General features: G+C 45.1%; 2 protein-coding genes across 3 annotated transcripts; one reads left to right on the top strand and one right to left on the bottom strand.

Moving 5' to 3' along the window:
* Window positions 1–52: 52 nt before the first annotated feature.
* gdf7 (growth differentiation factor 7) lies at window positions 53–2,542 on the top strand. Its single transcript, XM_063497795.1, has 2 exons — window positions 53–314; window positions 1,626–2,542. Exons 1-2 carry the CDS (start codon window positions 53–55, stop codon window positions 2,540–2,542), a joined length of 1,179 nt encoding a protein of 392 aa, XP_063353865.1.
* An 895-nt stretch (window positions 2,543–3,437) lies between these two features.
* On the bottom strand, window positions 3,438–10,530 carry ldah (lipid droplet associated hydrolase). 2 transcript variants are annotated; one of them, XM_063496847.1, is made up of 7 exons: window positions 10,283–10,389; window positions 9,990–10,112; window positions 7,155–7,289; window positions 6,912–7,081; window positions 4,847–5,087; window positions 4,398–4,480; window positions 3,438–4,030 (listed from the first exon to the last, which is right to left on the bottom strand). In XM_063496847.1, exons 2-7 carry the CDS (start codon window positions 10,105–10,107, stop codon window positions 3,791–3,793), a joined length of 987 nt encoding a protein of 328 aa, XP_063352917.1. In that variant the 5' UTR covers window positions 10,108–10,112; window positions 10,283–10,389; the 3' UTR covers window positions 3,438–3,790. The 2 variants fall into 2 exon arrangements, with proteins under 2 accessions (XP_063352917.1, XP_063352916.1); XM_063496846.1 differs by lacking the exon at window positions 10,283–10,389 and adding an exon at window positions 10,439–10,530 and having other exon boundaries at window positions 3,439–4,030.
* Between the last annotated feature and the right edge of the window lie 1,735 nt (window positions 10,531–12,265).

Genomic DNA, 12,265 nt, shown 5'->3' on the forward strand with positions numbered 1-12,265 from the left:
CAGTCTCACCCCCACCTGAAGCTCTTCATTTAACTTGAGGACAGCACCTCAGATGGACCGACCCGTGTTGTTCCAGCTCTGCTTTGCTTTCTGGGTCGGGATAGAGTGGACCGGAGCATTGCAGTCCAGTTCGCCGTGGGGCGCGACCACGAGCATGATGAGGAGAGATCGGTCAGTTAACGGCTCGGTGGTCCTCCATGACTACATGGTGTTTTTATACCAAACGCTGTCCAAACCTCAAAGCAGAGACTTTGATGTTTCAGACGGAGCAGGAGCTGCTAACACAGTTACAAGTTTTGTGGACCAAGGACGAGGTTTGACACCCATTTAATTCACTTTCCCTCAAAATCCTGCCTAAAAAACTGAATGTTTTAGTTTAATTACATCTATATTTGGTGTTATTCAGTTTTAAACAACCATATTTCCATTGTTGACACAGATTACTAAATGTATCACTGATTTTTAAAGTTAGTAAAGAATTTAAAGTTAGCAGAAGTGATTATTTATTTTTACTATGTTGTGACCATCAGAAGGTCTCATCTCCAGGTTTACAGTTTTCATTGCTATTCACTCGCTGAGCTCTCGTCCTCAGTTTGGGTTTGACAGCGTTTCAGAAGACAAAGGTGAACGGCTTAGACATGAACTGAGCTGTGGTTTGGGGAAAGCTCTGCTTTGCTTTCTCATTCTATGGCAGTGTTTAAATCACGACTAAAGACCCACTTATTCAAGCTTGCCTTTCCTTCTAGTTAACATTTCACTCATGATTTTACATTATGCACTTTTATGCTCATTTAATTCCTTGTTTGTTCTGTATCTGCTGCTTCTCCTCTGTATCAGTGACAGCTACCTGCTTGCATACCTAGTACTTGCTTTGGTCCTATTTCTATTATCTTCCTTTTATTCCCTATGTTACTTGTTAAGCACCTTGGCATACCCTTGGTTTTAAGTGTGCTTTATAAATAAAGTTTAATATCATTATTATTATTATTATTATTGCTAAAGCCTCGGAGGGGACTGGCGGCGGCTCCCGGGCCTGGCAGATCCCCATGAACCAATGAGAAGTGAAGAAGTGAAAGGATTAAAAAGGGGAGGGAGGGAGGGCAGGACACAAAAACAAGAACGAACAGCTTCTAGAACGGGGGGGGTGTCGGTCACATATAGATAAGAGCCAGAAGGGGCGTGTTTGGAGGCGTGGTCCCGCTCCTGAAAATCTGATAATTTATCGCACATTATCTAAATCCTCCCCTAAATCAGCCTGAAAAACTTTTAATAGATATGAAATCCATGAATGAATCCACATACACCAACACAGCAGCTTTATCATTTCAGCAGCATCTTAGTGCATTTCTTTCTTAACTTCCTGTTTTTGTTAAACGGGTTTAACAACAGGAATGACATTTGTAAATATCATTCCTGTTTAACATCACCCAGTTCCCTTTATGATGTTTCTCACTGACTTTGATGAATGCCATAAAGACTTAGAGGTGACATCATATGAAGAGCTGTATTAGAGACTGAGGCTTGAGTCCCACATGTGGCCAAATACCAGTGTTGGGTTAAGTTTCAGACCTGCACATAAAGTTAAATGCTGCGTGTTCTACCTTTACTTTCCTCCTTATCCACAGATCCTCCATCATGGCAGAGCGGCCAGCGTTACATCTTCGACTTGTCCAGCCTGGCCAGGATGGAAGAGCTGGTGGAGGCTGAGCTGAGAATCCTCAGGAAGCCTCCGGCAGACCTTCGACCCGCCCTAACAAGCGGAGGAAACCTTTACGACATCCGCCTGTACTCCTGCTCTTCGGAGAGACAGCTGCTGGACTCCAAAACTGTTGAGGTTTTGGGTGGTGGTCTTCCCAGGTGGGAGGTGTTTGACGTGTGGTCTGGCATGAAGGCCCATCTGAGGAATCCTTCGGAGCCACCACAGGCCTGCTTCCAGCTCCTGGCCTTCTCTGAACTGACCAACAAGGTGGCTGACCCGCTGGTCCTGGGGCTGGGTCGCACCCCTCGCCCAACCCAGGAGAAAGCTTTGCTGGTGGCTTTCTGGCATACCGACACTGCCGACAGTCTTTTTGGAGAGGTAACGCACAGGATGAAGAGCGAGGGTGGTGGATTTAGCCTCCCGAAGCCTCCGAAACTTATTCCAAAACACGTAAAGAAGAACCGCCGGCGTCGACAGAGAGCTCTATCCAAACGGTCCTTCGGTGGGGCAGCGAGAGGAGGCAGGAGGAGCCGCTGCAGCCGGAAACCGCTGCACGTGAACTTCAGAGACCTGGGCTGGGACGACTGGATCATCGCCCCTTTGGACTATGAGGCGCGCCGCTGCGACGGCGTGTGCGACTTCCCGCTGCGCGCCCACCTGGAGCCCACCAACCACGCTGTCATCCAGACCCTGATGAACTCCATGGACCCTGATCTCAGCCCACCCAGCTGCTGCGTCCCCTCCAGTCTCAGCCCCATCAGCATCCTCTACATCGACTCAGCCGGCAGCGTGGTCTACAAGCAGTACGAGAACATGGTGGTGGAGAGCTGTGGGTGCCGGTAGCACACGCACACACACAGGCCTCAGCTCGTGTACTGGTCTTAGAGCGACACCTGCAATGTTTGTGTGTTTGCTCTGGTCTTTGTGGCCAATCACGGCAGAACAAGCTGAAAATACGCCTCTGATAGATGACGATGCTTCGCCATCTGAAGTCGTGTTAACCAGTTATTTCTGCTCAATTTGCATATTTGTAACTCTCACTTCCTGCATTCAGATTTTTCTCAGCATGAACCAAGAAGCAAAGATTTAGTCTCACAGATGCCCGTCACCTCATTGCATCTGACACCACATCTGGAATATTAGTTTGTGTTTATTGTTAGTTTACTGAACTCAGCACCTATAACCATGAACCTGCCCTCACACAGCCACTTTTTACTGACTGAGAAATTAATAAATGGTTTTGATGTAACTGCTTCAGTTTGTGTTTTTATTCATACCGACCGGTGTTCAGTTGCAGCTGCATTAACATCACGTGATCTTCACTGTAAAGGACGTGCAGTCACAGCTATCTGCACGGTGATGAGCGCACGCCTTCATGTGCTCACTCTGGAACGACCTGTCAGGATTCGTGCAGTGAGACTCGGTGAGAGCTTCATCTTCATCATCAGCTCTGAGCACTTTTCCACCGGCTGTACGCACACCTGTAAAAGTGGCCCGTAGATACTGGTGCTCGGGAACTTTTCCAAGATTTTTAAGCTGGGAGGTATCGAGGACCCATCGAGGTCGACCAGCGGGGAAATCAGAAAGATAGAAAAGAGAAATAAAGTCTGCTCCGAGAACACAGAGCGAGGCTTTCACTGCTTCATGCTGCGACACACTTACAGGAGCCTGAAGTGGGATTAACTTTATCTTCAGACCTAAAGCAGTAACACGGCCTGTTGTAATCTGTGTTTAATAAATTAAGTTTTCATTTATTCCCAAAATGATAAACAACAGTTAATATTACAGCAGTTATTTCACATGCATTAAAATACTGTTCCTCACATCTGGGGCTTCATCTGGACTTCTTTGAAATTTCACTGTAAATTTTATAAACTTTAATAAATGTTTGGTCTCTATGATCAGCGCCCTCATGCCATCGTTGTACATTTTTATATGATTTAACAGGATATAAGAGCTGGAAGCACGTGGCCCCTGAAGGCTGATGCTGTGTTTAGTGTTTTCACTGAGCACAAACTTGTACAGCTTCCACGCCTGCACATCTTATTACACAAAGACAACATGAACCTCTGGTTTGGCTCTGTGGTCTCGTTACAAACGTCCAGCTGAGGCACTGAATGAAGTGTTTTGGTCACCGGGAACTCGGCTCCGTAAATCTTCACGGATCCATTCAAACACCATTTCGGCGACTTCTCGTCCGGCGTCCAGCACGAAGGCGTGACGGAAGCCGTTTTCACACAGCCTGAAGTCGCCGAGAGGAAAGTCCCGCTTGATGTCGTAATAATACTGCAGCGGGCACCAGTGGTCGGTCGCTCCGTAATAAAATATCAGCTGAAAGCACAGACAGACAGACTGTTAGAGAGAAAAGGGGAAACGTGGTTTTAGAGGGCGTGATCAAAACAGAGCTCCATGAGCTGATGGCCAGCCTGCAGCCTGCGACCACGGAGGGCCGATCGGCTGAGCGCCACCAGGGGAACAACAGGTTTGACCTTTGACCCTCAGAGTCAGACTGCCGACGCCGAGCTCTGCCATAACATCTGACAGGAGCGCTGGGAGCGGCGTCAGAACAGAGCAGTAAGTGAAGCGTGAGCAGTCAGGAGGACCGGCAGTGCTGTCTTTAATAAAAAGGCGGCAGCACTTGCACAGGTATCTGGCTTTCATTTTCATTCGCTCCTCTTGTAGGCGGGGCTTTTCTTACCTTGTCGAGATGTTTCCCGATAGTCGTGTCGTCTCTTTTTAGAACTTTCCTCATTTCCTGCCCACCCAGGTACATGGCATTGGCTGCACGTGGAAACAAACCACAGAGATTAAAGCTGGTCCGGCTCTCGCTGCAAACTCAACATTTCAAACCTCGGCTGTTAAATCTGAGCCGGCTGCCAGCCTGCTGGGGGAATTCCCATCATGCACTGAGCTCTTCCACTCCCTGTATATTAATATGCAGCCACTGCATGTTGTAAATGTAACCCCCCCCCCCCCACCTTTCTGCAGGCACCTCTGGTGCTGACAGGGTTTCTCTCCATAATTCTGTCTCTGTGTTATCACATAAAAGCTTCTTATCAAAGACAAATGTCTGCAGTCTGAAAAGCATCTGCCCTCGCTGCATATGGAGGAGTTTGTATTCTCACAGAAGAACGAAGCATGGCCGACCTGCAGAGTCTCCACTGAGCAGACCCAGGGTGGGCTGCACCACAGTGAGGTCCAGAGAGCGGATTCCCCCCAGCATCAGTCTGATGAGACTGACTTTGAGCCTGTCGGGCAGCAGCGAGAGCAGGAAGAGGGGCAGGTAGACCACGTAACGCATGTGACACAGCACGGGGGTCATGACCTTCCCCTGAGGGCTCTGAGCCATGCGCTCGATGGTGGGAAACAGCAGCAGCGCCTTCAGGACCTGCATTAAAAACAGAGAGGAGACAGAAGGATTCAGACAGACAACAGAAAGCTCCGAGACGGGAAGCTGCAAACTGTGGAAACTCCCGGATTAGAGGCAGGGAGATTTTCATGTCATTTAATCTGTTTCCTGAAAAAGTGATGGGAGGGAAGTGAAGGGAGGGCTCAGAGCCCTCAGTTGGGAACTTGCCAGGCGCCACCCGAGCTGGTCACGCGCTCCAAAGACAGAGTTTGTGATTCCAACAAACCTCCACAGAGCGCTCGGCGGTGTAGCGGGTACGTAGAGCTGGGCGATAAAACGATAACGATATGTATTGCGAAATAACTTTTTCTCGATAGAAAAATTAAACTATTGCGATAGGCCTCATCCCTCTTGTCCTCTTAAAAAAAAAAGAAGAAAAGAACAGCCAATCCAAATTAAGTAGCGCAGAGCCGAACCAATCACAGCCGCAGCGTCACGTCACGTGACTTGTTACGTACAGCACAAGTGCCAAGCCGCACATGTGTATTTGTTTTTGCAGCCGGGCTGCCCAGGTAATAAAGGAAATGAGTTTGCCGACTAGAGAAAAATCAACCGAGAGCGTGGGCGAAGGTTACCGAAGAGAAAACGATGATGGTTCCAATGCGGAGAGATTGTCGAACGGAAGGGCCATAGAAGTTCCGTAGTGTGAAGGTATTTCGGCTATTTCAAGTCTGACAAAAAACAGAGTAGCGCGCACTGTAAATTGTGCCGAAAGCAAGTCTGGAAATACAATAAACCGGTGCATGCTCAATCTCTGACTGAAAGCGCTAATTCGTCATTTGGCTTTTGTCAGACTAAAGTCACTGTTTGAAAAGCTAAGCTGTACAACAAGCTAGTTAGTCAATTTTGTCTGTTCTTCTGTAAAACAAACTAAGATTTATTTTTAGAATTAAAATTTTGTTTCTAAGTGGAATTGACAATTTAGTAGTTTGTTTTGTTTGTTCTATTTTGAAACTTAAACGCTTTAGCGGCTGCCTTTTGTGTAGTTTGCAATATTTGCCTTTATTTATCTGAAACTGAAGTCTCATGTTCCTTAAGTACATCTACCCTGTTGAACTTATTATGGGAAATAAATATTTAAATCAAAACAAGCTGCAGATTATTTCACATTTTACTTGTGAGCAACGGCACATTTCAATCTTACAAATATAGTTATTTGATTGATTATACTTTATTCATCCCGAGGGAAATTGGGTTAAGGCTGCCAGCCGTGCCAGCGCCGTTATAATTTGGCTTATATCGTGACATATATCGTTATCGCCTGAAATGAAAAAAACATATTGTGATATGAAAAAATCTTATATCGCCCAGCTCTACGGGTACGCATTCACCTAACAAAGGCTAACAAACCGTTTGATCCCGGGAGGAGAGAAAATGCCTCTGGGAGGCATCAGGAATGGTTTGCCAAATCAAACATGTGGCGCTCCCGCTGTGAGCGGATGAAATAAACAACAATAAAAACATAAAGAGTTTCTGAACGACAGATGAAATGAAACCTCAGAGCGGCCGTCGCATTCCGGGATTAAACGATCCCAATAATTAAAAACTCATTTGGCTTGTTTTTAGTTTCGTTCTCACACAGAGCCTCCGTCCTGCTAATCATGTGATCAGGCTGAGACGACCACGCTTCGGCGCGGTCATGTCTGAGCTCTGGAGCCTTCCCTCCGTCCACCGTCCACTGTCCCTGCATGCTTCACTGTTTGGGTGGAGGCGTGTTGGTGCTGCTGTAAGCTGTGTGTTTGTTTTTGTGGATCGAGGCTGATTTGTGGTTTCTCCTCAGACCGGAGAACTGCGATGACTCACCCTCCGCTCAGGATTTCTCTTCATCATCTCCAGAATGATGTAGCAGCCGATGGAGTGACCGATCAGGACCAGGCTGGTTTCTCTGGGAACGTGATTCCTGAGGAAAGCCAGCTTGTGTTCGACCTGCCCGTCCAGACCAAACACGTCGTCCTCCGCCGCCGAGGCGCCGTCTGCAATAGGAATAGAGATGTCAGAACACCCGAACGAGCTGCTCCTCTCTGCTGCGAGCACAGCCGTGCGTACCTTCGATCATGTCCATGGAGGCCGGAGGAGCGCAGTGGCCGGCGTGGCTTACGGCCCACACCGGGTGCTGGTAGCCACACCTGCTGTGGAGCGTCTGCATGAAGGTCCTGTAGAAGCCCACCACACCTGGGTTACCTGTGACAGACAGCACGAGGTCAGCGAGGCCTGTGGTAACCACGGCAACCAAAGCTGAGGCGCGAACCTGATCCAGAGCACGTCACGGTCCAAATCAGAGTACTGCATTGTACTACAGTAATACTGCATCTGTACTACAGTAATACTGCAGCTGTACTACAGTAATGCTGTGCTGTGTACTACAGTAATACTGCATCTGTACTACAGTAATACTGTGCTGTGTAGTACAGTAATACTGCATCTGTACTACAGTAATACTGTGCTGTGTACTACAGTAATACTGTGCTGTGTACTACAGTAATACTGCATCTGTACTACAGTAATACTGTGCTGTGTACTACAGTAATACTGTGCTGTGTACTACAGTAATACTGCAGCTGTACTACAGTAATACTGTGCTGTGTACTACAGTAATACTGCATCTGTACTACAGTAATACTGCATCTGTACTACAGTAATACTGTGCTGTGTACTACAGTAATACTGCAGCTGTACTACAGTAATACTGTGCTGTGTACTACAGTAATACTGTAGCTGTACTACAGTATTACTGTGCTGTGTACTACAGTAATACTGTGCTGTGTACTACAGTAATACTGCAGCTGTACTACAGTAATACTGTGCTGTGTACTACAGTAATACTGCATCTGTACTACAGTAATACTGTGCTGTGTACTACAGTAATACTGTGCTGTGTACTACAGTAATACTGCAGCTGTACTACAGTAATACTGTGCTGTGTACTACAGTAATACTGCATCTGTACTACAGTAATACTGCAGCTGTACTACAGTAATACTGTGCTGTGTACTACAGTAATACTGCATCTGTACTACAGTAATACTGTGCTGTGTACTACAGTAATACTGCAGCTGTACTACAGTAATACTGTGCTGTGTACTACAGTAATACTGCATCTGTACTACAGTAATACTGCAGCTGTACTACAGTAATACTGTGCTGTGTACTACAGTAATACTGCATCTGTACTACAGTAATACTACAGCTGTACTACAGTAATACTGTGCTGTGTACTACAGTAATACTGCATCTGTACTACAGTAATACTGTGCTGTGTACTACAGTAATACTGCAGCTGTACTACAGTAATACTGCAGCTGTACTACAGTAATACTGCAGCTGTACTACAGTAATACTGTGCTGTGTACTACAGTAATACTGCATCTGTACTACAGTAATACTGTGCTGTGTACTACAGTAATACTGCAGCTGTACTACAGTAATACTGCAGCTGTACTACAGTAATACTGTGCTGTGTACTACAGTAATACTGCATCTGTACTACAGTAATACTGGGCTGTGTACTACAGTAATACTGCAGCTGTACTACAGTAATACTGTGCTGTGTACTACAGTAATACTGCATCTGTACTACAGTAATACTGTGCTGTGTACTACAGTAATACTGCAGCTGTACTACAGTAATACTGTGCTGTGTACTACAGTAATACTGCAGCTGTACTACAGTAATACTGTGCTGTGTACTACAGTAATACTGCAGCTGTACTACAGTAATACTGTGCTGTGTACTACAGTAATACTGCATCTGTACTACAGTAATACTGTGCTGTGTACTACAGTAATACTGTGCTGTGTACTACAGTAATACTGCAGCTGTACTACAGTAATACTGTGCTGTGTACTACAGTAATACTGTGCTGTGTACTACAGTAATACTGTGCTGTGTACTACAGTAATACTGCAGCTGTACTACAGTAATACTGCAGCTGTACTACAGTAATACTGTGCTGTGTACTACAGTAATACTGCATCTGTACTACAGTAATACTGGGCTGTGTACTACAGTAATACTGCAGCTGTACTACAGTAATACTGTGCTGTGTACTACAGTAATACTGCATCTGTACTACAGTAATACTGTGCTGTGTACTACAGTAATACTGCAGCTGTACTACAGTAATACTGTGCTGTGTACTACAGTAATACTGCAGCTGTACTACAGTAATACTGTGCTGTGTACTACAGTAATACTGCATCTGTACTACAGTAATACTGCATCTGTACTACAGTAATACTGTGCTGTGTACTACAGTAATACTGTGCTGTGTAGTACAGTAATACTGCATCTGTACTACAGTAATACTGCATCTGTACTACAGTAATACTGTGCTGTGTACTACAGTAATACTGCATCTGTACTACAGTAATACTGTGCTGTGTACTACAGTAATACTGCATCTGTACTACAGTAATACTGCATCTGTACTACAGTAATACTGTGCTGTGTACTACAGTAATACTGTGCTGTGTACTACAGTAATACTGCATCTGTACTACAGTAATACTGTGCTGTGTACTACAGTAATACTGTGCTGTGTACTACAGTAATACTACAGCTGTACTACAGTAATACTGTGCTGTGTACTACAGTAATACTGCATCTGTACTACAGTAATACTGCAGCTGTACTACAGTAATACTGTGCTGTGTACTACAGTAATACTGCATCTGTACTACAGTAATACTGCAGCTGTACTACAGTAATACTGTGCTGTGTACTACAGTAATACTGTAGCTGTACTACAGTATTACTGTGCTGTACTGCAGTATTCCTTCAGTACAGGGTATGTCATGATGTTGGAACTCCTGAGCACAGCTTCCTCCAGAAGTATGAAACACAACAGATGCTTCTGAGCTGTGGATGTGGGCGGGGCTCACCTGGGATGATGAGGAAGAGCACCTTGTGCGCAGAGGTTAGGGGGCAGGGTCCAAACCTGAGCAGCTCCGTGGCGGCTCCGCAGCAGTAGAAGAAGTCTGTGTGTGGTGGGTCCATCATCAGCCCTGAGGACAGACACGCAGGTGTATCACAGGTGTATCACAGGTCCAAAGGTTCCAGTCTGATCAAAGGTTCAGACTGAGCTTCACATTCACAGCTGCAGGTGTTCACTCTGCAGGTTTCAGCTGGTCACGTGTCTCACTAACAGCTGATCTGAAAATAAGCTTTCACTTACCTGAAAACCCAATAACTAACTAACCACCACCTAACTAACTATCTATCTATCTAACTAACCACCGTTAACCGCTAACAGACTGCAGACTAAACCGTTCACAGGCTGACGTCACACCGGAAGCTGATACTGTGACACGCTGTAAATAAAAGTGTTTACCTGTCAGAACGATTACGAATAAGTACTAAGATATCCTCTCCATGCAGGTGCTGCTCGCTTTCAACCGCTTCCTGCTTCGCACTGCTGCACGCTGATTGGCCAGCTGCAACGCAGCTTCTTCTTTTTATTGGCCGGTTGAGTTTCCAGCTCATTACCGTCCCCACGGGCCCGGAGTGTAACTACACCCGCTGTTTACTTTAACATACCAAATGACCATTATTATTTTATTTTGTTCATTGTTAGTCTCTAAAAAAAGATTTTATCCGTTGTTTTTATTTTCCTCAGTTCATTATGTTACGAGATTTACCTTTTTGTTTGTCATATTGTATATTTCAGTTTTTATAAGTCATATTTATCGTCTTGGCTTCTGTAACATATTTATATTCATCCCAGACTTTCAGATGAACATGAAGATAAATATCTCATCTTTAAATTCACATTAAATTGCATAAATGATAGAAAGGACTGGCATTACTTTCAAATACAACAAGCATGTGCTGAAGTGAATTCTTCCTTTTGTTATGATAATAATAAGAAAAATGAACTTTGCGCTTTTCCCCTCTGACATTCATTTTTGCAATTTATGTCATTTTTGCGCATTTTAACATAAAGAAAAACTTTGTGAATGATTGTAAATAAAATTACACAAATTTGGGGGGATTTCTTTCAGTTGCATCCAGACTGAAACTCTAGCTTATTAAACCTGCGCCCTCTTTTTATTAAACATGTTTTCAGCAAAAACTAAACAAAAAAAATAATCAGTCCTTAGTTTTTATCAGCTGATTTAACATCACAAAATGATGTACGTTCATTTGTGTGAAGTGTTTACTATTAAAGCCAGTCACCTTCACAGAGGCCCTCAGCAGACATCTGTGTTGGCAACACGTTGGTGTGAACGTGATAAATAACAGTGATCCACACACTGAGCTCGTGTGGCTGTCGTCACACACGAAGTGCTTTCGGTTTCATCCTGAGCTCACTCTTACAGAGCCCAGCACGGCCCAGACCAAAGATGTGAAGGGTTTGTTCTTTGCTTTGGTCTGCTGGTCTGGGCCCAGGTTTGAGTTTAAGGGTCTAGTTTTTCATTTTTATATCTTCGAGTTACTTTAGCATTTTGCATTGTTGATTTTGGCTTGTTTCTTTCTGTTAGCATGTTGTGCTTATTCCTGGGGCTTACAGAAGTTCCTGATGGTCTTTTTATTTATTCTCCTCGTCCAGTTGCTTCTGTCTTCCTGTTGTATTTTGGTGGTTGCTGTTCTCTGTGTCTGTCTTCAGTTTAACTTCCTCCTGAGTCATTATTAGTTACCCTCAGCTGTGCTCCAACCTGCTGCCTCTCCCTCATTATCCCTCATACATAATGTCATAGCTTTGTGTCTCGTTGGTCTCTGTCTTCCTAAAATCCCCGGTGTTTGGATTTCCTGTAAGGTCTCAGCATTAAATGTTTGCTTTCTTAGTCCACGGTCTGCCTGCTGCACTGCAGATCATTGGTTACACACATAATATCCCAATAATCAATCACAGCTCTGATACAGGTGTGTCACAGGTGGCCTCGCCCTGTATCTGTGTGTTGTTAGAAATGACACGTTCTCTCTGTGGCTGCCCGGCTTCCTCCCACACTCCACACACAAAAATGTGAGTGCGACTGGTTGTGTGTCCCTCTGTTTGCGACCCTGAGGAGGATGAGTGATGAAGAACAGAGAAGATAAAGTAATGAAGGCAGCAGCGTGAGGTCCATTGTTCTAACGTGAGGAGCAGATGAACTGACAAAGATTCACATCGTATCAGGTGTCTTTGTTTTGTGTGAGCTCAGTCATGGCAGCGCGCACA

This window comes from Pelmatolapia mariae, linkage group LG16_19 (genome assembly GCF_036321145.2).
Source record: "Pelmatolapia mariae isolate MD_Pm_ZW linkage group LG16_19, Pm_UMD_F_2, whole genome shotgun sequence".
NCBI lineage: Eukaryota > Metazoa > Chordata > Actinopteri > Cichliformes > Cichlidae > Pelmatolapia > Pelmatolapia mariae.